Source organism: Ovis canadensis, chromosome 26, assembly GCF_042477335.2.
Source record: "Ovis canadensis isolate MfBH-ARS-UI-01 breed Bighorn chromosome 26, ARS-UI_OviCan_v2, whole genome shotgun sequence".
Taxonomy (NCBI): Eukaryota; Metazoa; Chordata; class Mammalia; order Artiodactyla; family Bovidae; genus Ovis; species Ovis canadensis.
The window spans coordinates 39325770-39348813 of NC_091270.1; the positions used below are offsets into that span (position 1 = coordinate 39325770).

General features: G+C 43.8%; 1 protein-coding gene across 5 annotated transcripts in view; it reads left to right on the forward strand.

Moving 5' to 3' along the window:
* Positions 1-17771, forward strand: part of DLC1 (DLC1 Rho GTPase activating protein) — a 518014-nt gene extending 500243 nt beyond the window's left edge. For all 5 annotated transcript variants that reach the window (XM_069573135.1, XM_069573134.1, XM_069573137.1 and 2 more), the window contains 10 exons: positions 1440-2848; positions 3734-3910; positions 6364-6523; positions 6653-6851; positions 8477-8690; positions 10337-10451; positions 12071-12289; positions 13086-13303; positions 14041-14214; positions 15235-17771. In XM_069573135.1, coding sequence (XP_069429236.1) covers positions 1440-2848; positions 3734-3910; positions 6364-6523; positions 6653-6851; positions 8477-8690; positions 10337-10451; positions 12071-12289; positions 13086-13303; positions 14041-14214; positions 15235-15355 — 3006 coding nt within the window. In that variant the 3' untranslated portion in view covers positions 15356-17771. The remainder of the gene's footprint in view (positions 1-1439; positions 2849-3733; positions 3911-6363; positions 6524-6652; positions 6852-8476; positions 8691-10336; positions 10452-12070; positions 12290-13085; positions 13304-14040; positions 14215-15234) is intronic.
* Positions 17772-23044: the final 5273 nt, after the last annotated feature.

The following is a 23044-nucleotide window of genomic DNA, read 5'->3' on the forward strand; positions in this document are numbered from 1 at the left end:
ATCCAGACAGGTTTACCAAAAACTGCGTAGCCTTATGTAATTGAAACCAATAGCTGCAGCTAGCCAATACCCTGTGTCTTGCCTGCTATTTTTGATCTGAACAGATTTTCTGTGATTTTGCCTCATTAACTCAATGCCTGCAAAATATTAAAGGGATGAGGCTTAAGGAATTCTGGTGCATTTTGCATTGCCTCCCTGCAGAAATTGCAATTGAAGTTCTTGGGAACTCTGTCTTCCCATGTGTAAGAGTACCTATGTTTTGAAGCTGTAGAGATGGCAGGGAAGGCTGGCTGGTGGGATATGGAAGACTAGAGCTTTGAAGGGAGAAAAGGAATTAGAGGAGAAAGAGGGAGGCTGGAAATCCCACACATTCTAGTGAAATGCCGGCACGTAACTGATTCGGATGGTATTTTCTCCTGTGTTTGAAATGTGAGGATGTCTTATGAGATCTTAGGAGAAGAGGTGGGTGTAGTGGTGGGAGTGAATGCCACAAATTAGAATAAACAGAAGTGAGTTTGGTCAAAGAACAGATTTTTCACTGTCAGAGTACCAATTTTAATTATCTAACCTGCGCCAAGTTGCCTTCCTGGGGGAGTTAAACCTTTTAAATGAATGAGCGGGAACCCCACCTCACGCTGTGAGGAGCTGTGGAGAGGAGCCTGCATGTCAGCGTTCAGTGCTCTCCACCCGCTGTCCCGGGGGGCCCTGCTCACGGGAGACACTCCACATGTGTCACTGAACTGCGCCTCTTGATATCCCATCAAGGGGCTTGGATGCAATAGTCTGTCGCGGTGTAACCCTGGGTCCCGTCTATAAGTTGGGCATCACCAGCAGAGATGTTCTGCGGGTGTGCGCATGTTACATGCCAGCAGAACTGGGTATTCGTGTGGCCTTATTAAATGGCCTGGAGCATGCCTGAGTTTGAAACGCCATAGGACTTTCGTGGCACTAACTCTGGTTCCCGTGTTGGTGGGAGAGGAATGAAAAGGAACAGGGAAGAGGCTGAGAGATGAGAGTGTTCGAGAACCACCATTTTAGTTGCAAAACGGAATATAAACACATACTATCAACGGACAGCAAAACTGGAGGCAGACCAGAGGGAGTCCTACCCATTGCTGATTCCAGTTCAAAATATTTTACATGCCTGGAATTTTCACAGATCTCAGAGGTTTCCTCTGTGAGCTATTTAAGAGCAGCCTATAGATCCCAGAGTTTCCATAAAATGACTCTTCTTTAGCTTGAAACGCTTGCTCAGGCTTTTTCCTGTGAAATGCTTACATTCATCTTGGTTATTTTAAAAGATAATAATAAAGCTGTAAGGGCGGGTATTGACATGAATGGCATTATGGTCAGTCTCCTGGCCCCGGGCCTCAGGGCACGCCCTGCTCCGTGCTACCTGCCGGTTTCAGGGGACGAATGGTTCCCTTCTGTCTTTGCAGAGTGAAGATTCCGACGAGGACGAGCCTTGTGCAATAAGTGGCAAATGGACTTTCCAGAGGGACAGCAAGAGGTGGTCCCGGCTTGAAGAGTTCGACGTCTTTTCTCCAAAGCAGGACCCCATCCCTGGGTCCCCGGACACTGTCCACCTGAAGAGCGCCCCGAGCCATGAAAACATGCTGACGGACCTCAGCGATCACCAGGAGGTGGCTTCCGTCCGCAGCACAGGCAGCCTCACCAGCCATGCACCCCAGCGCGGGGAGGAGGCCCCAGCCCGGACTAACTCCGTCCTCAGCGTCTGCTCCTCCGGCACCTTTGTAGGCAACGATGACTCCTTCTGCAGCCTGCCCTCTCCCAAGGAACTGTCCAGCTTCAGCTTCAGCATGAAGGGCCATGAGAAGACTGCCAAGTCTAAGACGCACAGCCTGCTGAAGCGCATGGAGAGCTTAAAGCTCAAGGGCTCCCACCACAGCAAGCACAAGGCGCCTTCCAAGCTGGGTCTGATCATCAGCGGGCCCATCCTGCAGGAGGGGGTAGACGAGGAGAAACTGAAGCAGCTGAACTGCGTGGAGATCTCCGCCCTCAACGGCAACCACATCAACGTCCCCATGGTACGGAAGAGGAGCATATCCAGCTCCACGCAGACCAGCAGCAGCAGCAGCCAGTCTGAGACCAGCAGCAACGTGAGCACTCCCAGTCCCGTCACCAGGACCCGGAGCCTCAGCGCCTGCAACAAGCGGGGAGGCATGTACTTGGAGGGCTTCGATCCCTTCAATCAGTCCACGTTCAACAACGTCATGGAGCAGAACTGTAAAAACCGGGAGAGCTACCCAGAGGACACAGTGTTCTACATCCCAGAAGATCACAAGCCCGGCACCTTCCCGAAAGCCCTTTCCAATGGCAGTTTCTCTCCCTCAGGGAATAACAGCTCTGTGAACTGGAGGACCGGGAGCTTCCACGGCCCCGGGCACATCAGCCTGAGGAGAGAAAACAGCAGCCCCAAGGAACTTAAGAGGCGTAACTCCTCAAGCTCTGTGAGCAGCCGCCTGAGTATCTACGACAACGTGCCGGGCTCCATCCTCTATTCCAGCTCGGGTGACCTGGCCGATCTGGAGAACGAGGACATCTTCCCTGAGCTGGACGACATCCTCTACCACGTGAAGGGGATGCAGAGGATAGTCAACCAGTGGTCGGAGAAGTTTTCCGATGAGGGAGACTCCGACTCGGCCTTGGACTCGGTCTCACCATGCCCGTCCTCTCCCAAGCAGATACACCTGGATGTGGACAATGACCGAGCCACCCCCAGTGACCTGGACAGCACAGGCAACTCACTGAATGAGCCTGAGGAGCCCTCTGACATCCCGGAAAGGAGGGATTCTGGGGTCGGGGCCTCCCTGACCAGGTGCAACAGGTAAGAGTTTTTCTTACCTGGTGGGGGTGAGGGGCAGGTGATCAGAAAGGGGCTGCTTCTGCTTGCTGTGTAGGGAACATGGGATTGAACCATTTATAGCCATGAAATTCCTAAGGAAAGTGCTAGATGGGAAAATCCTATCATCCTAAAAAATTAATGAACATTGTTCACTGGGTACCAGAATTTGGGAAGAAGTCAGTTCTGTGAATGGATAGCGGGGTTGGTTGATTGTGCAACACTTTGTCGTCATCGTTGCTCAGTCACTTCAGTCGTGTCCAATTCTTTGTGACCCCATGGACTGTAGCCCGCCAGGCTCCTCTCTCCATGGGATTTCCCAGGCAAGAATACTGGAGTGGGTTGCCATTTCCTCCTCCAGGGGATCTTCCCTACCACAGGGATTGAAGCCATGTCTCCTGCTTGGCAGGCAGATTCTTTACCACTGAGCCACCAGGGAACTCCAACACTATGGATGTATTTAATGCTTCATGTACTTGACTGAGTGAAAGCCGCTCAGTCGTGTCTGACTCTTTGCAGCCCTATGGACTATACAGCCCATGGAATTCTCCAGCCCAGAATATTGGAGTGGGTAGCTGTTCCCTTCTCCAGGGGATCTTCCCAACCCAAGGATCGAACCCAGGCATCCCACCTTGCAGGCGGATTCTTCACCAGCTGAGCCACCAGGGAACTTAACTGTATACTAAAAGTGGTAAAAGGAGTAAATTTTATTTATGTATGTATTTTACCACAGGACAAAGTAAATAGACTGGAATGGAAATCGAATCTTCTCAGTTCCTAAGATCAGAGGCCAGTGAGTGACCCACTGCTGACTGTGTGTCAACCCATTAAAAACCTTTCGTACTAACATCCCACCCCCTTCTCTCGCAGGCACAGGCTAAGATGGCACAGCTTCCAGAGCTCTCATCGACCGAGCCTAAACTCCGTGTCACTGCAGATTAACTGCCAGTCTGTGGCCCAGATGAACCTGCTGCAGAAGTACTCCCTCTTGAAGTTAACCGCCCTGCTGGAGAAATACACGCCTTCTAATAAGCATGGCTTTAGCTGGTAAGGGTTTAAACTGCCCAGTGAACCATATTTGAAAACATTTTCAACCAGCGCTGTCCCAGCACTGAGGGTGTAACAGGTGGATCCTGTATCTTTAGTTCATCATCCCGATGCTGTAAGTGTCTGCATTCTTGAGTCCATGCGCAATACTGCTTAAGCTGGTATAGCTTTAGAGAATTTCCATCAGGCTTGGTTGAGTTTTCAGCACTAGGAGTGACAAAGTGCCAGTTGATAGGGTGAGACTTCTTTACTCTTCTACCACATTGTCCAGGCTCTTTCTTCCCAGTGGTAGGAATAGCCTACTACAGGCAAATACATGTACAGAATTAGATCATGTTTTGGAAGGAAGGGAAGAAAATTTTAGATCACAGATTGTTAGAGCATCCTATCCATAGAGCAACTTTGAAATGCTTGATGTACAGTGCTTCATGCACGTTTTTTAGAAATAATTTTTGATTGATATAGGTATCTGCAATATCACAAAAATCTACCTGGGCTAAAGAGTTCAGGTTATGTTTTTTCCAACAAAGATTCTTGAGCAGTGAAAAATAAAGGAATTTACCATGCTAATATATTATAAACAAAAATAATATACGAAAATAAAATTTATTGAACTGTCCACACTCTCAAAAAGTACTGCCCTTGGTGTGTATACCGTGAGATGTAGACTGCTGGGCTGAATAGGTCATGGACAGGAGCCATTATGTGCATATTTTTCCTACTGAGTGCAAAGCAGACAAATGCCTCTACATTGACGTCCCAGCGCCTTTTGCAGTATCAGCTGGGTTTCCTTCAGTCTTTTCACTAATCTAAGTGTTCATTATCCACTTGCACAATTTTAGTTCTTTGTAAAATGGAGACTTGGTCCATTTCATGAGTAGCACTTGGTAGCAAAACCAGAATCATTGTAGCAACGTAACTTCTCTCCCCAGCTCCTCCCCTCCTTGGGACTCCTAGTGAGGTTAACTTCAGCATCAAAGCATCTCCTGTTCAAAGGCTGTTATTATGTGAGCCCTGCTAAATACAGAAGTTGTTTGTTCTGAATGACAGAAATAAGTATTGACTGGTTTATCCCCCACATGCTTCAGATTCTCAGTGGAGATCGTAATGTGTTCCTTGTACATTCCGCCGCTGGGCTTTTCTCCCCCGACAAAGCGAGTATTATGCATACTTACAGCCTCGATCCATATACTTCACTGTATGGAAATACGGATTTGGCCCTGCGCTTCAGTTTTACCTTTCCTAGAGCTATAAACAGAAACACACCGTGGCTGTGGGTTTAGCAGTCTCAAGTCAGGGCAGTCTGCCTTCCGCAGGGTTCCTCTGTGCTTCGAGCCAGAGTTTCCCTGCTGGCTATTTAAAACTGCATGTTTCACATTCTCGGTTCTGAGTGGCCCACCACCCCCCCTCACCACCAAACCCTCAAGAATCTGAAAGTCCAGAATATTTCTTGAGTTCTGGTCAGTTTTTCCCGTGAGTCAAAACCAAACGTGAAAGCCTCATGCTGTGGGATCCATGGAGTAAGGAGAAACTCTACACAAAGTTCTTTTCCTGTTCAGCTTTGCCCTTCCTTGTCCCACTCAGAGAGGTCATTTGTAGAGCTGGAATTTCTGCTTGACAGCATTAAATACATGACAGCGGTTTCCTGCTGTTGCACACACTGCTCAGGCTGGACCTGGTGTCAGGACTCCAGGGAGCCTGGGGTAGGCTCACAAAACCCTCATTGTTCTCCTCTGTCTTCCTTTAGAAAGCTAAAGATGTTGTGTTCTCTCGGGTCATCAGCAGGAGAATTTATTTTGACTTCAGGTCATTCGCTTGCCTTCCTCCCCCACCCCCACCCCGCACCCTACATTGAGCTCTGGAGTTGGTTCTCATTATGTGGGACCAACATCATGCATTTGCTGTTTTTTTTTTTATTCTGATCTTTTTTTTCACCCTAAATACTTCGGGATCTCATCAAGAGCTTAGAAATGATGCTCATCCATTTTCAGGACAAATGAAGTGCCTACTTAGGGTCTTGACTGTAGCTTTCTCTCGTTCCTTCCTGTGCCGCCACTTTGGAAGGAAGCCCATGTTCTCCCTTAAGAATATAGGCCCCATTCTCAGAGCTAGCAGTGGAGGAAGCATCCCCAGCTGAGGAAATGTTATTGGGCCTCATGGCCCCAGCTGTTAGAAAATCTAGAATAGCACTGTGCAGTGGGATTTTCTATAGTGGTAGGAATGTTCCATATTTCCACCGTCCAGAAGTAGCTACCAGCCACAAATGGCTATTGAGCACTTAAAATGTGGCTGATATGACTAAGGAACTGAATTTGTAATTTTGTTTAATTTAAATTTAAATAGCCACCTTACTAGCACAGATCTAGAACCCACATGGTTTACCTGCAGAGGTGGACAAAATGTACAGAAGACGAGTCAATGTATCCCTCCCGACTCCAATATTTTCTCAATAGGGCTGTGCCCAAGTTCATGAAAAGGATCAAGGTTCCAGACTACAAGGACCGGAATGTATTTGGGGTCCCTCTGACAGTCAACGTTCAGCGCACAGGACAGCCCCTCCCCCAGAGCATCCAGCAGGCCATGCGCTACCTCCGCAACCATTGTTTGGATCAGGTGAGAGCCGATGTCTGCAGGTCCCACTTAATCATGGGAGCTCAGGTGCATGCATCATTTTCTAGTTCTGCAGTGAAAATGTTGCTTCCCTCTTGACACTTTACATTTTATTTTGTTTTTCCAACAAAGGTTGGCCTCTTCAGAAAATCGGGTGTCAAATCCCGGATTCAGGCTCTGCGCCAGATGAATGAAAGCACCATAGATTGTGTCAACTATGAGGGACAGTCTGCTTATGATGTGGCAGACATGTTGAAGCAGTATTTTCGAGATCTGCCTGAGCCACTGATGACAAACAAACTCTCAGAAACCTTTCTGCAGATATACCAATGTGAGTATTCTTTGACCTTGACATGGTTGGCGGTGGGGGAAAGGGGTCAGCCAAAACCTGTAGCTCCTTTGATGCCATTCTTTTGGACCCACATCATGACCTCTTAGAGACAGGTCATCAGTTTTTGTTTTGTTTCTTTTTTGCCTTGTTTGCAAAACAGATTTCTGTACATCTGTTGAGTAGTGCAGGAAAAACTCCTTTGTCATCATTCTCCGATTACTAAGCAATTGTACATTTTTACATTCAAATCTAAGAACTCATTTTTTTTTCATTCATTTCGAGAATAGTGTTAATCTAACATACTTAAAAGAGCAGATTCCAAGATCTCTCTCTCTCTGGCTTGTCTATAGGTATTTCAGTTGCTTCACTTCTCTCTAGCAAAGCCTGTTGTGTTTAAAATTTCACAGGTGTCCATGTGTTTTATCTTGCTGTAAAATGAATAAATAATCTTTCTGTTATGCATCTCAGCTTCTGCCAGAAATAGTTGGGAAAACAATCCCCATGCCCATCTCACTTTTAAGTAAAGCTTAAAGCAAACAGTTGTCTAAATTAATGATCAAGATCAGGATTATAGCTTTTACAGCCTTGTGTTTTTCTTGGCTCAGTGTGGTATTACAGCAATGTAATTTAAAAGCAGCTTCTCTCAGAGCTAGAATTGTCTTTAGAATTGGCGCATGGGACTTGATTTTATGAGAAATGGAGCTGGTCTGGATTATTTCATTATTTGTTTCATCCTTTCAGATTTTATGAAAACACAGGTCACATTTCCCCCACCAAGGTATTTGTTATGTATTGTAACCATGGAGCTGTTTAATCAGTTTGTCCTATGGAGCTGCGTTTGAGTGACTTGAATTTTCCACCACATGCCTTTCAAAAGAAAAATTTTGCCTAGTATAGGAGACCTGAAAGTTGTGTTTAGCATTTTCTACCTGCTTTATTAGTTTATACATATATATACATTATATTGTTATACTATTTATATTTTTATGGGTTTATTTCTCAAGCATGTATTTTTACTACTAGCCTCTCAGTAGGCTTTCCAAAGCTTAAATTACTACATAAAAAACATCTGTTGTTTAAATTGAATATTTTAGCAGCTTCCTTTCCTCATTTAAAGAATGAGCAGATCAGTTAAAATTAGGAAAGTCCTTGGAGACGCTGAACACTTTGTAGTCAAAGTGAAAAAATCTCAGTTTTTGTACTCTTGTATGTGTCTTTAATAATTTCTTGAAACTGAACAAAAGTATAAGCCTATAATGTTCAGTAATTGAGGAAACTAGGAGTTTTGAAAAAAAGTACTTAGAAAAGAAAGAAACCAAATTTCTGTAAACTAAAAGAAAACAGCAGACATCATCTGGAGCTGAACTCTGAGGTGGATTTAGGAGTATATTGTCATGGTGGGTGTTTAAAATTCTCAGTTCCTCCACAGGCAGGAAATACTTGAGGGTAGTGACGTTGGTGCAATCCCTAATCTCTTCCATATTAACCTCAAGGACACTTTCTGCAAGTGCTTGTTCAGTGCTGGGCTGAGGTCTTTGGTGCCAGTTATTTGCTTTTGGGACGTTTCCTTGCAAACGTACATGGAAAATCACTGGGTTGACGGGGGAAGTGCTGGTGTCGTGCAGATGTGCCCAAGGACCAGCGTCTCCAGGCGATCAAGGCCGCCATCATGCTCCTGCCCGACGAGAACCGAGAGGTCCTACAAACGCTCCTTTACTTCCTGAGCGATGTCACTGCAGCCGTCAAGGAGAACCAGATGACCCCCACCAACTTGGCCGTGTGCTTGGCGCCTTCTCTCTTCCACCTCAACACTCTGAAGAGAGAGAACTCCTCCCCAAGGTACGCGGCCAGTGAGCTGCGCACGCGCGGTGAGGATGCACACGCCCCGTTGTTCAGCCCGCGGCTGCCTCAGCTGTCCTGGCACAGCTGTCCACCTGTTTTTTTGTTGTGTTAGTACCTGAATCCAGCAAAACGGAGTTTGACCTCCTTCTTTCGCAGCCCACGTTCCTCCCCTGTGCTTCTCCCATCCTTCCTACTCAGCCCTGGCCGTGTGGCCTCCAAGACAATCTAGTTTTAACCCGCTTTTGAGAAAACATTTGCATTCCTGCTCTGCCACGACAAGGGTTTCCCCTGACCCTTTTGTCAGTGCCCTCGGTAACATGGTCATCATGCTTTCTACCCACAAAGAATCGTGAGGGTTTACTGACCTCAAAACCAGTCTTGGCTTCTGCATAAATAGAGCCAGTCTGGCTTGGCTTCTTCAGTAGAACCGAGCTGCTGGCCTGTGCCAGAGAGTGAAAGGAGCTGGATGTGAAATAAGTAAGGATGGTGTTCAGCCTCGAAGTTAAGAACCTGGCTGAGCCAATGTTGCAGTTTCTCCTTAGATGTAGAGAAGGTGAAGTGACTATGGAAGTCGAGGAATCTGGAAAATAACTAAGGCTGATGTTTGCTCAGCACTGTATTCTGTCCCCAGCAAGGGTCTACACCCTGGGCTTTCATTATCAACTTTAATCCTCCTAACAATTGAAGGAGGTGAAGCTGCTGTTAGTATCTATTTTATACATGAGGTGGGACTGCTGGGCAGGTCCATTAAGTAACTAAGTTGCTTCTGTCTGATGGGGAAAAAATGGCAGAGGAACTTCTTACTTACACAAATATTTTATATAAAATAGGAAAGGCATCATTAACTCCTTTCTACCAAATTCATCCTGCTGATCCTTTTCCTCAACTCTAAAGGAACTTGACAGATAGTTCTCAGCTGTTGGGATGGGGCCTATTTGTGTTAGGTGAAGTTAGCTTTGCTTCCGAAAGACATACAATGCTTAATTAACTAGTTCTAACCATTGACCTGAGCATTCCTGCTTTAATGGGATAGAGAACTAAAGGGGAGCAGTAGAAAGAGATCAGATAAGATTAAGACAAAACCTCTAGGAAACAATAGACTTTTCTCTCACCAACAGGAGGGGCTCCTGTTTAATTTTGAACTGGAAAGAATGATCCTGTTTACCCCAATGACCAGTGCTTCCCACCCACCCACCAGTCAGAGCTGCCTTTCCTTCTCCCCACCCCACATGTATAGACCTTAGAAGCTTCTCTGTTTCAATAGGAACCTATTTAACATGGTGGTTTTATTTTTATGGGCTGCATGGTATGGGGGAATCTTAGTTACCTCGACCAGGAATCGAACTCATGCCACCTGCTTTGGGAGCTTAGATATGTAATCACTGGACCACAAGGGAAGCCCCTAACATGATGGTTTTAAATAGCCTGGATTTCATCAGAGACAGTCTCTTTCATGTTTTTTTGTATGTTGTTGATACAACTGAGAAATTTTAGTGACCAAAGTAAAACTCTCTTCAACTATTTAATGTCAAATAAGCTCCAGTGAAATAGCCTTTTTCTCTCTTTTAGGTTTCCTAGAATAACACATTGATTAAAAATATACAAACATTTGAATCTTGTCTCTCCCTCATTTCTCTCTCTAGGGTAATGCAAAGAAAACAGAGTTTGGGCAAACCAGATCAGAAAGATCTGAATGAGAATCTCGCTGCCACTCAAGGGCTAGCCCATATGATTGCTGAGTGCAAGAAGCTTTTCCAGGTAGGGAGATGGAAAGTTTTGTTATTTGTTGCTGCTGCTGCTGCTAAGTCACTTTAGTTGTGTCCGACTCTGCAACCCCATAAACGGCAGCGTACCAGGCTCCCCCGTCCCTGGGATTCTCCAGACAACACTGGAGTGGGTTGCCATTTCCTTCTCCAATGCATGAAGGTGGTCGCTCAGTCGTGTCCAACTCTTAGCAACCCCGTGGACTTCAGCCTACCAGGCTCCTCTGTCCATGGGATTCTCCAGGCAAGAGTACTGGAGTGGGTTACCATTGCCTTCTCCATTGTTATTTGTTGAGGATAATGTAATTAGGGGCAAAATCTTGGGCTCCATACTTGTTCACATCATAACCAAAAGATCTTTTCCAAGCTGGAAATTATATATGTAGTCTGAGAATGTCTTATTTATGTATTTTGTAATATATAAGCTCAGTAGAGTTAATACGTTTCATGAAATTGCCAACCTTCATACCCCTTTACTTAGAAAACAAAAGCTACAAATTATCTGAAGTAAATTCTGTATGAGGTGCAACCACTATGGGAAACAGTATGGCCTTTCCTCAAAAAATTAAAAATAGAACACCTTGCTGCTGCTGCTGTTGCTAAGGTGCTTCAGTCATCTCCGACTCTGTGTGACCCCATAGACGGCAGCCCACCAGGCTCCCCCGTCACTGGGATTCTCCAAGCAAGAACACTGGAGTGGGTTGCCATTTCCTTCTCCAGTGCATGAAAGTGAAAAGTGAAAGTGAAGTTGCTCAGTCGTGTCCAACTCTTAGCGACCCCATGGACTGCAGCCCACCAGGCTCCTCCGTCCATGGGATTTTCCAGGCAAGAATACTGGAGTGGGGTGCCATAGCCTCCCCCAAGAACTACCTTAGAATCCAGCAATTCCACTCTTAGGTGTATATCCAAGGGGGAAAAAAAAAAAACACTAAACCTAAGTGTCGGTCAGAGGAAAGGATAAAGAACTAAAGAATATGTGGGGTGTGTCTGTGTGTATGTCTATAAAATGAAATACTACTCTGCCATTAAAAAAAAAAAGAATGAAATTTTGAGTTTTGCCATTTGCAACAACATGGATGGACCTAGAGGGCATTATGCTTAGTATAATAAGCCAGGCAGGGAAAAGCAAGTATGTACTTACATGTAGAACCTAGAAAATAAGACAAAAGAATGAATACAGTGAAACAGAAGCAGACTCACGGGTATAGAGAGCAAAATAGTGGTTTGAGGGGTTAAACCACAAGATATTGTACAGCACAGGGAATATAGCCAATATTTTATCATAACTTTAAATGGAGTATATAAAACAATTAGCTATACTTCAATTTCAAAAAAAAAAAATTCTGTGTCTTCATCAGTATAGGCCTTGTTTAGTCACTTTGTCTTCTACTCCAACTTCTTCCTAAAGAGGAGGACCTCACACAGGAATAAGCCTTCTAGGTACCTTTATGAAGGTAGCTCTGCTGGCATCCTCGTGATACCATGTGAAGTCAGCAGGGACACCCTTCACCTGATGGAGGCAGGGGGATTAGATTGCTTTCACAACCTTGAGGATCCTGCCACTTCCACCGATGGGCAACAGACATCCTTTTTGTCTCTTGTGTCCCCTCCCAGGTTCCTGAGGAAATGAGCCGATGTCGAAATTCCTACACCGAACAGGAGCTAAAGCCCCTTACCCTCGAAGCGTTAGGACGCCTTTGTAATGATGACTCAGCCGACTACCAACACTTCCTCCAAGACTGTGTGGACAGCCTGTTTAAAGAGGTCAAGGAGAAGTTCAAAGGCTGGGTCAGCTACTCCACATCTGAGCAGGCTGAGCTCTCCTATAAGAAGGTAAGTCGTATCCTCATTGTCGGCCTTCCGAGTCTGGTGGTTGGGACTTGGATTCATTAGAGACCAAACCCTTTTGCCAACACAGTGGCGGTCTGTCACTCATTGCCCTCCCTCTAGAGCTGGGCAGGTAGGTGATTCATTATCCCCGAGGTTAAGAGTGGAAACCAGTTCAGTGAGGGATGGTGCTCATTGAACTCACGTCAGAGGAAGCTCCCTAGTGAAATCCTCTGGCTCCACAGAATCATGCAAGAGTTTCCTGGAATGTGTTACTAATGGTCTTGGGCCTCCGGGCGTTTTATGAGGAGCTGGCTGTTTCCATCCTTTGATTGGAACCCCCTCAGGCTCTCCTCCGTTCTCAGTCACTCTTCTCCTGGCCCTCTAATAAGCAAGGAGTGCTGGGGGCAGGGATGGTTGGTTTAACTTGAAAGCCCCTTGAGGGCAGAGATATCCTGTGTGACTTTCCATGAACATGGAGGTATTTGTTGACTTGTCTCTACCACCTTGAGAAGAAAAACACCTTGAGCACAGTCCGGATGGCCATGCAGGCTTGGATGTGCAAACAAATCTTACTTTGATTGCATTGACCCTGATACGGGTCTCCCAGGAAAACAAATAAAATCAGAGGTGACGCCAGCTGTCCTATCTGCTTTCTTTTCTGATCTTGAACATACTTGAGGTCAGCAGCCTGTTAAAGTCAGAAGTAAGCATTAGGTCCATGTACCCGGCTAGCAGCTTGTCTTAAGAGCCTAGATGTGTAGGGACTGTCTCGGCACTGAAAAGTCTGTCCTCTTCTCAGGTGAGTGAAGGACCGCCTCTGAGGCTTTGGCGGGCAACCATCGAAGTCCCTGCAACACCCGAGGAAATCTTAAAGCGCCTCCTGAAAGAGCAGCACCTCTGGGATGTAGACTTGTTGGATTCAAAAGTGATTGAAATCCTGGACAGCCAGACTGAAATTTACCAGTACGTCCAAAACAGTATGGCGCCCCATCCTGCTCGGGACTATGTCGTTCTGAGGTGAGAGCTTCCAGATTGATTATTGTGGCAAGAATGAGCTTATATGTCACTGAAAGTTACATTAAAATTACTTAAAATAGAACATGTGCTTCCATAAAAGCATTGAACCCTTCCAGATAAGAAAGATAACATCTGCATTTATTCCAGCAGTGTGTCCATCCCTAAAAATGGTTTGAAGTCTTGGAACTGAGCTCAGAGAGAGAGGCACAGTCCATCAAATGTGCTCAGTGGTAGCTATTTTTTCCCCTTTAGGATAGATTTTCTCAGAAATAGCTAGTGAATGCATCAGCCAGGAAATAACATTTGGGTCCCAAGTGAGCTGTGGTTGAAGCTGATTTATATGTAATTCCTACATTCTCTGAAGACATTATTGAAGGAAGAATTTCAAAAATCTTTGAGGAAATGTCACATCATTAGTCCAGAACTTCTCCAACAGAGTAAGTTTGGACGTCCACGTTCTAGTACATTTGTGAAACATAAAAAGGGTTTTCAAATTCACTTCAGTTTGGTTCTCTTTCAAAGAACTGACTGTGTGAGCTTGTATACCCACTGCAGAAGGGGCTCTGTACAGAGTGAGCCATTCGTGAGTTCTTGCACAAGGATGCTTTCTGCCCAGGCTGGGTCACCAGGGGGCCCCTATCCTGCCTTTTAGCTCCCTCCTGTAAGAGTGAGGCCCCGTTTTAAGCTTGGCTTCCAGGAACCTCCCATTTACTCCCCTTCTTGTTTTGTCTCTGCAGAACATGGAGGACTAATTTGCCCAAGGGAGCCTGTGCCCTTTTACTCACCTCGGTGGATCATGACCGGGCCCCTGTGGTGGGAGTGAGGGTCAATGTGCTCCTGGCCAGATATCTGATCGAACCCTGTGGGTCAGGGAAATCCAAACTCACCTACATGTGCAGAGCAGACTTAAGGTACGTTCTGATGCTGATTTTTTTTTTTTTTTTTTGACATCATGAGTGAGGGGCGTAAAGTAGATTCAGACTTTTTGTCTATGCAAAAAAAAAAAAAAAAGACTTAAATGAATACATCCTTGCATCTTGGATGCTCCATGAAGAGCAGTGTTTATAAAGTAACTCCTTCACATTTCCGGGTCTTCTGGATACACTTACTAATTTCCACCCTTGAGAGAATTTGGCATTAAAGCAATGCAGATATGATGGTTCTGCCATGAGCTTAAAGCCACAGGAAATGAGAGTTTGAATCAGCAAGCCGATATGTGTTATTTTGTATTCAAAGATATTTGAATAATATGACATACCCTTTTACTAATTAATTAGGCCTATGCTCTGTGTCTTAGATCAGTGTTATTTCTTATCAAAAAATGAATAAAATGCAGGAAGTAATACCAACAAGAAAAAAAAATCAACCTCTGAAAACTTTCCAAAGTGGCTCTCCTGCTAAATCAGTTCTTGTCTGAAGTCTTTACATTGCCGTACTTCAAGTATCTGTTATCTGTTTTTGTTTGATTTGTCAGAGCTTTCCTGAATAGTTATACCCAGTCTCTGTGTGTTAGTTGCTCGATCATGTCCTACTCTTTGTGACCCCATGGACTGTAGCCCTCCAGCCTCCTCTGTCCGTGGGATTCTCCAGGCAAGAATACTGGAGTGGGTTGCCATTTCCTCCTGCTGGGGATCTTCCCAACCCAGGGATCGAACCCAGGTCTCCTGCATTGCAAGCAGATTCTTTGCTGTCTGAACCACCAGGGAAGCCCAGTCTCACCCCATATTTGCACTCAGTATGCTGTTCCTAGAGAAACTTCTGGTTCCATAAGTGTGATGAAGGTGTCAGGAGATTACTTTGGGATAGTAAGAGAGATCTTTACTTGCACATTTGCACGTCAAAAAATAGAAGTGTATTCAGAACTCCCTTCGGCTGAGTCAGGGTTTTCCAACTTGAATAATTTGTTTGCGTTTCCTTTCTGTCTGCCGTAGGGGCCACATGCCAGAGTGGTACACGAAATCTTTTGGACATTTGTGTGCAGCTGAAGTGGTAAAGATCCGAGACTCCTTCAGTCATCAGAACACTGAAACCAAAGACACCAAATCTAGGTGATTCCTGAAGCGTGTCCACTGTCTGGGCGTTTGTTTCTAGAACACTTGCCAGTTCTTGGAAGATTGGATTCAGTGTCTGATCCTGAAACGAAACTACAAATTGGAGAGTGGGAATTGACTATAGCGATTTGATACCTTTTTAAAGCTGCTTCCTGTTTGTGTAAGGTCTGTATTATGGACCTTGACTGGAATATATGACTGTGCAAAAAAAATATATATATATATTATTTGAATTGCTTCTGAGAAGCAAAACTCTATAACTGCATTAGGGAAGATAATGAAGAGACTTCATTTTCTTGCAATGTCAGTGTCTGTGTGCGTGTACCTGTCATTTTCTTTGCAGTGTGTGGAGGGATGGGTGTATCCACTGGAATAGTTGGTCCTCTTTGACATGTTTTCTCACTGAGAAGAGCAAAGAAAGGTTTGCACAGAGGAGTGTGTGTATGTGTGTTTGTTGCTGGTTGAATGGCAGAGATGTGTAAGTTGGGCCGCAGTGTCTGGCACACTGAGACACCTCCAAGAAGGATTTTGATACACCAGGTTCAGTTTAACCTGGAATATCTGACTACCCATGGAATCGTCCAGAAAGGGAACCCTTTATTTTATTTGGGGTGTTGGACAACCCACCCATGTCTTTTTTTCTTTTCTTCTCTGAATTAGTAGACATATTTTCCACCAACCTCCTCTTTTTACTCAGATAGCCCCTTTCTAACGCAGTTTGCCTCTAAATCTGATTGCAAGGAGCAAAGTTGTTTTTATCCAGTACAGGTGAATTCAGGGATGGAAATTCTTCCTTGCTAGCACCAAAGCAGTTTTGTTTTGTTTTTGGTTTTTAAGTTGAGATGTGAAAACTGACCACTCTGTCTACTTCTGAATCAAGTATCAACACTTTCTATGTATCTGCAAAGTCTTTGCATATCTGTGTTAGGAGAAACTCTTAAAGGCACTACGTATGGGAACACAGGAAAACTATGTCCCAAGGAACTCCTTGCAAATGTAACCCAACCAAAAAGTTGTTTGTTGTCGTTATGGTTATTAGCAGCATTTTTTTAAAGCTGCATATGTTTATTAATTGGATTTGTCCTTATCAGCAAAGAGGGTTTGTTTTGTTTTTCCTATATTTCTTTTTCTTCTCTTTTCTGAAGCCCTTGGGATAGATTTTAGTAGTAATGGAAAGTTCTAATCACAGTAAAAACAAATAAAAATACACTAGTGCAGGGTTTTGGAAGGGTGGTCTTTATACAGGTTTTACTGTAATAGTAAAGGTTGGCTCAAAAGACAGTATTAGTGAAATTTATTTTATATGGATCAAAAGTGAATAATGTATGAATGAGAGTTGTAAGAAGGATTTTAATTTTGTTATAATTTAGTTACCATTGTCAGTGTTATTTCAAAGGTTGTTTGAAGAATTAAGGGGCGGGGGACAGATCAGAGTTTAATTTGAGTATTTTGGATATTAGTGTTCCTCATGAAGATATACTTGTATATTCAATTTTAATGGCCTTCAGATTTGTAAGAGTGTATGTTGTATATACCATTCTATTAAGAAATATGTACACCTACCTGTCCACTGTGCTTTCCAACATAGATAAAGCATGATAAAAATTATTATTTAAAATATACTTGTATTTATACCTCAGATATTCTTTTGGATTTTGTACCTCAAGGCTTTTTGGTTTGTTTTTTGTTTTTTTGCTAATGTAAATACACTTTACATGAATACAGTCTAAGTGAAAAAAAGTAAATAAAAGAAGAGGTTTATAACTTGCTCTATATCTGTACAGAATATAATCAATAAGTGCACTATTAAATGCTTAAAGTAAGGGAAACGTCTGGCCTGCTTTCCACTATATTGCATCTCTCTACCACCCTTCAGACCACAGATGGCAAGGCTTACCATCCTAGCATCAACTGAAATGAAAATATAGATTTGCTTCAGGAAAAAATCAGACTGCAAATCATTCCAAGGCCAAACTGCAACTGAGCCACTCACTCACAAACAGGAAACCCTGGTGAAGGTTCAGGAAGCACTGAGATGCTCTCCAAACAAAGGTCACGAGGAAACGATGCTGAGAAAGTTACAAGAATAAGCAACAGCAACTGAAAGATGCTCATAAGCAAAGCCAAGGTCATGGATTCGTTCCATAAAAGGTCTCTTTCCCACTGTTTGCTTTCCTGTTCAAAGGATTCCTTACATATTTGACCGGAGGAGAATGTGAAGGATATGAACATTTTCAAGAAGTCCGCTTTAAACCACCTACAGTAATATTGCCCCAACTTACTAATTGTGACTAAATGCCTAGGTTGTAAGCTCTCTGAGAGCAGGGCTCTTCTATATGTCTTTATAATCTCCTACAGCAGCTTTCAGTGTTTTGTACTTGTAGGCACCTAATAAATTTATTATTTGCCAAATGGAATTGATTGAATTTGTGTCTGTTGTTTGAGAATGGATTGAATCTAGGATGCTCTCTGTCACTGGCTCATCCGTGCCCATTTTGAGATGGGAGGGACTGGAACTTGTTACATCTAGTGAAATCTCAAAGTTCAAACTGGAGAAGACATAGATGCTCTACAGAAATGCTCTGGATTCTAAATTAGAGAGTTTTGGGGCTCGAAATTCAGCCAGTCTCATTTCTCCAATACAATGTGATACAGATCTTAAAATTTGCTCTTGACAAATACTATGGGCATAGTAAAGGGGAAAAACCAACCTCAATAGAACTTTTTTTTTTTTTTTTTTTTAAGACACACACACAGCCCAAAGCCTTCTTTATTTGCCTCTGCCTCCAGTCCTGGTTTCCTCAGAGCCATATAAAATGAAAAATCAAAATGTCTCAGGCCTGAAATAGGAAAAGTTCAGTTGTTTGAATGCCTCTGGAGTCATGACTTCCTCATAGGCTAAGTGTGGTTACCACGGTGGGAGAGATGCTCTCACAGGCACCAAGGTAGATTCAGATTGCTCTCATCACCCCCATTGTCCTTGTCACCTCATTTAGTCAGTTATTCCAACACCTATTATTTCACCCACATGGAGCTCAGACCTGAAGATACTGCAGTCCTGAAAATCTATTCTCACGGACACTAATAAAGAAATGATAACACCCCATAGCATCCTGCCCACCAGTTTACAGATAGGGTAACTTGGGAGATTCTAACAAAATGAAGTGGATTCTTAATTTTAAGAATTAAAGTTCTTGAAATGTGCCTGCAGGGCTAAGGGGAACCGCTGAGATTTTGGAAAAGTAAAAAAGTGAAAGCCAGGAAAGATAATCCAAACTGGTGCTTTTCCAGCACCGCTGGCTAGAGGGGTATATGTGAGTGTGTATGCATGCAGAAAGAGAGAAAGGCAAAGGAGGTATGTGAGATTTTCATTTATTTTTTTTAATTATGAAAGAATGATAACACATTAGCCAGCAGACTTGAAAAATACAGAACAAGGTTATAAATAGTTCCACTATATATTACTTTGTGTATAATATATACAATATATATACAAATATATACAACAATATAATATATACAATTATTTTAAGTAGTCAATTAAGATTTTTAGTTGGAGTTTCAATATCAAACTCCCCAAAATTAATAGAATGCATATACAGAGCAGTAGAAGGATAGAGTAGACCTGAAAAGCACGGTGAACCGATTCAACATAAGATTTATACAATCTTCACACTAGAGTAGATACAAATTCTGTTCAAGTTCGCATAGACAAACCCATAGACCAACATTCATGGGTCTTTCTGCCACTTCTGTCAACTTTTCACATAATCAATCCTCACACGCACCCTTTGAAGCATAGGTATTATCCTTCTAAGGCACAGGTTAAAGTGTTCAGAGCCTGAAGGAAGAGTTGAAATTCCACCTCACTGATCCTACCCCAGCCCATCTCCCATCTGCTGATCTTTCTTTAATCCAGTGACAAATTTCTCATCAGTTCAGTTCAGTCGCTCAGTCCTGTCCGACTCTTTGCGACCCCATGAATTGCAGCACGCCAGGCCTCCCTGTCCATCACCAACTCCCGGAGTTCACTCAGACTCATGTCCATCGAGTCAGTCATGCTATCCAGCCATCTCATCCTCTGTTGTCCCCTTCTCCTGCCCCCAATCCCTCCCAGGATCAGAGTCTTTTCCAATGAGTCAACTCTTCGCATGAGGTGGACAAAGTACTGGAGCTTCAGCTTCAGCATCATTCCTTCCAAAGACATCCCAGAGCTGATCTCCTTTAGAATGGACTGGTTGGATCTCCTTGCAGTCCAAGGGACTCTCAAGAGTCTTCTCCAACACCACAGTTCAAAAGCATCAGTTTTTCGGTGCTCAGCCTTCTTCACAGTCCAGGTTTCACATCCATACATGACCACAGGAAAAACCATAGCCTTGACTAGACGGACCTTAGTCGGCAAAGTAATGTCTCTGCTTTTGAATATGCTATCCAGGTTGGTCATAACTTTTCTTCCAATGAGTAAGCATCTTTCAATTTCATGGCTGAAATCACCATCTGCAGTGATTTTGGAGCCCAAGAAAATAAAGTCTGACACTGTTTCCACTGTTTCCCCATCTATTTCCCATGAAGTGGTGGGACCGGATGCCATGATCTTAGTTTTCTGAATGTTGAGCTTTAAGCCAACTATTTCACTCTCCACTGTCACTTTCCTCAAGAGGCTTTTTAGTTCCTCTTCACTTTCTGCCATAAGGGTGGTGTCATCTGCATGTCTGATGTTATTGATATTTCTCCCAGCAATCTTGATTCCAGCTTGTGTTTCTTCCAGTCCAACGTTTCTCATGATGTACTCTGCATATAAGTTAAATAAGCAGGGTGACAGTATACAGCCTTGACGTACTCCTTGTCCTGTTTGGAACCAGTCTGTTGTTCCATGTCCAGTTCTAACTGTTGCTTCCTGACCTGCATACAGATTTCTCAAGAGGCAGGTCAGGGGGTCTGGTATTCCCATCTCTTTCAGAATTTTCCACAGTTTATTGTGATCCACACAGTCAAAGGCTTTGGCATAGTCAATAAAGCAGAAATAGATGTTTTTCTGGAACTCTCTTGCTTTTTCCATGATCCAGTGGATGTTGGTAATTTGATCTCTGGTTCCTCTGCCTTTTCTAAAACCAGCTTGAACATCAGAAAGTTCACAGTTCATGTATTGCTGAAGCCTGGCCTGGAGAATTTTGAGCATTACTTTACTAGCATGTGAGATGAGTGCAATTGTGTGGTAGTTTGAGCATTTTTTGCATTGCCTTTCTTTGGGATTGGAATGAAAACACCTTTTCCAGTCCTGTGGCCACTGCTGAGTTTTCCAAATGTGCTGGCATATTGAGTGCAGCACTTTCACAGCATCATCTTTCAGGATTTGAAATAGCTCCACTGGAATTCCATCACCTCCACTAGCTTTGTTCGTAGTGATGCTTTCTAAGGCCCACTTGACTTCACATTCCAGGATGTCAGGCTCTAGATGAGTGATCACACCATCGTGATTATCCAGGTCATGAAGATCTTTTTTGACAATTCTTCTGTGTATTCTTGCCACCTCTTCTTAATATCTTCTGCTTCTGTTAGGTCCATACCATTTCTGTCCTTTGCCAAGCCCATCTTTGCATGAAATGTTCCCTTGGTATCTCTAACTTTCTTGAAGAGATCTCTAGTCTTTCCCATTCTGTTCTTTTCCTCTATTTCTTTGCATTGACCGCTGAAGAAGGCTTTCTTATCTCTTCTTGCTATTCTTTGGAACTCTGCATTCAGATGCTTATATCTTTCCTTTTCTCCTTTGCTTTTTGCCTCTCTTCTTTTCACAGCTATTTGTAAGGCCTCCCCAGACAGCTGTTTTGCTTTTTTGCATTTCTTTTCCATGGGGATGGTCTTGATCCCTGTCCCCTGTACAACGTCATGAACCTCATTCCATAGTTCATCAGGCACTCTATCTATCAGATCTAGGCCCTTAAATCTATTTCTCACTTCCACTGTATAATCATAAGGGATTTGATTTAGGTCATACTTGAATGGTCTAGCGGTTTTCCCTACTTTCTTCAATTTCAGTCTGAATTTGGTAATAAGGAGTTCATGATCTGAGCCACAGTCAGCTCCTGGTCTTGTTTTTGCTGACTGTATAGAGCTTCTCCATCTTTGGCTGCAAAGAATATAATCAGTCTGATTTCGGTGTTGACCATCCGGTGATGTCCATGTGTAGAGCCTTCTCTTGCATTGTTGGAAGAGGGTGTTTGCTATGACCAGTGCATTTTCTTGGCAAAACCCTATTAGTCTTTGCCCTGCTTCATTCTGCATTCCAAGGCCAAATTTGCCTGTTACTCCAGGTGTTTCTTGACTTCCTACTTTTGCATTCCAGTCCCCTAGAATGAAAAGGACATCTTTTTTGGGTGTTAGTTCTAGAAGGTCTTGTAGGTCTTCATAGAACCGTTCAACTTCAGCTTCTTCAGCGTTACTACTGGTTGGGGCATAGACTTGGATTACTGTGATATTGAATGGTTTGCCTTGGAAACGAACAGAGATCATTCTGTTGTTTTTGAGATTGCATCCAAGTACTGCATTTCGGACTCTTTTGTTGACCATGATGGCTACTCCATTTCTTCTGAGGGATTCCTGCCCGCAGTAGTAGATATAATGGTCATCTGAGTTAAATTCACCCATTCCAGACCATTTTAGTTTGCTAATTCCTAGAATGTTGACGTTCTCTCTTGCCATCTCTTGTTTGACCACTTCCAATTTTCCTTGACTCACGGACCTGACATTCCAGGTTCCTATGCAATATTACTCTTTACAGCATTGGACCTTGCTTCTATCACCAGTCACATCCCCAGCTGGGTATTGTTTTTGCTTTGGCTCCATCCCTTCATTCTTTCTGGAGTTATTTCTCCACTGATCTCCAGCAGCGTGTTGGGCACCTACCGACCTGGGGAGTTCCTCCTTCAGTATCCTATCATTTTGCCTTTTCATACTGTTCATGGGGTTCTCAAGGCAAGAATAGTGGTTTGCCATTCCCTTCTCCAGTGGACCACATTCTGTCAGACCTCTCCACCATGACCCGCCCGACTTGGGTGGCCCCACGGGCATGGCTTAGTTTCATTGAGTTAGACAAGGCTGTGGTCCTAGTGTGATTAGATTGATTAGTTTTCTGTGAGTATGGTTTCAGTGTGTCTGCCCTCTGATGCCCTCTTGCAACACCTACCATCTTACTTTGGTTTCTCTTACTTTGGGAGAATTTCTCATAGCAAGATCCAATTCACTCAGGTCATCTTAGCACTGGAATCAGAAGGAACACAGAGAAAAGGGAAGTCCATAGCAAAATAACATTAAGTCAAAGTTCCCAAGAAATTATTCTGTCATCCAATTACTGAGAGGCTTCAGGAAAAATTAAGTAGGCTAAAGTTAAATATAAGGCAAAAATTTTGCTTTAGGTTAATGGTTTAGAGAATTTGTAGTTCTGTTTGCAAACTGAATACGTGATTTGTGGTATACCAAGACTCCAGTGATGCCTCCTGTGAGACAGGAGACTCGCTCCTCCCCATCTGTACCTGCAGAAAAATCTGACGTGTCATCTGATTGCAACCCACCCGACCTGGGTGGGTCTTGCAGTGCTTCATGGATACAAGGGAAATAGCTATTTACAGGCCCCTTAATCTGCAGAAACCCCGTCCTGTGATTTTCTGCAGTTCATCACAGTGCCCTTTTCACC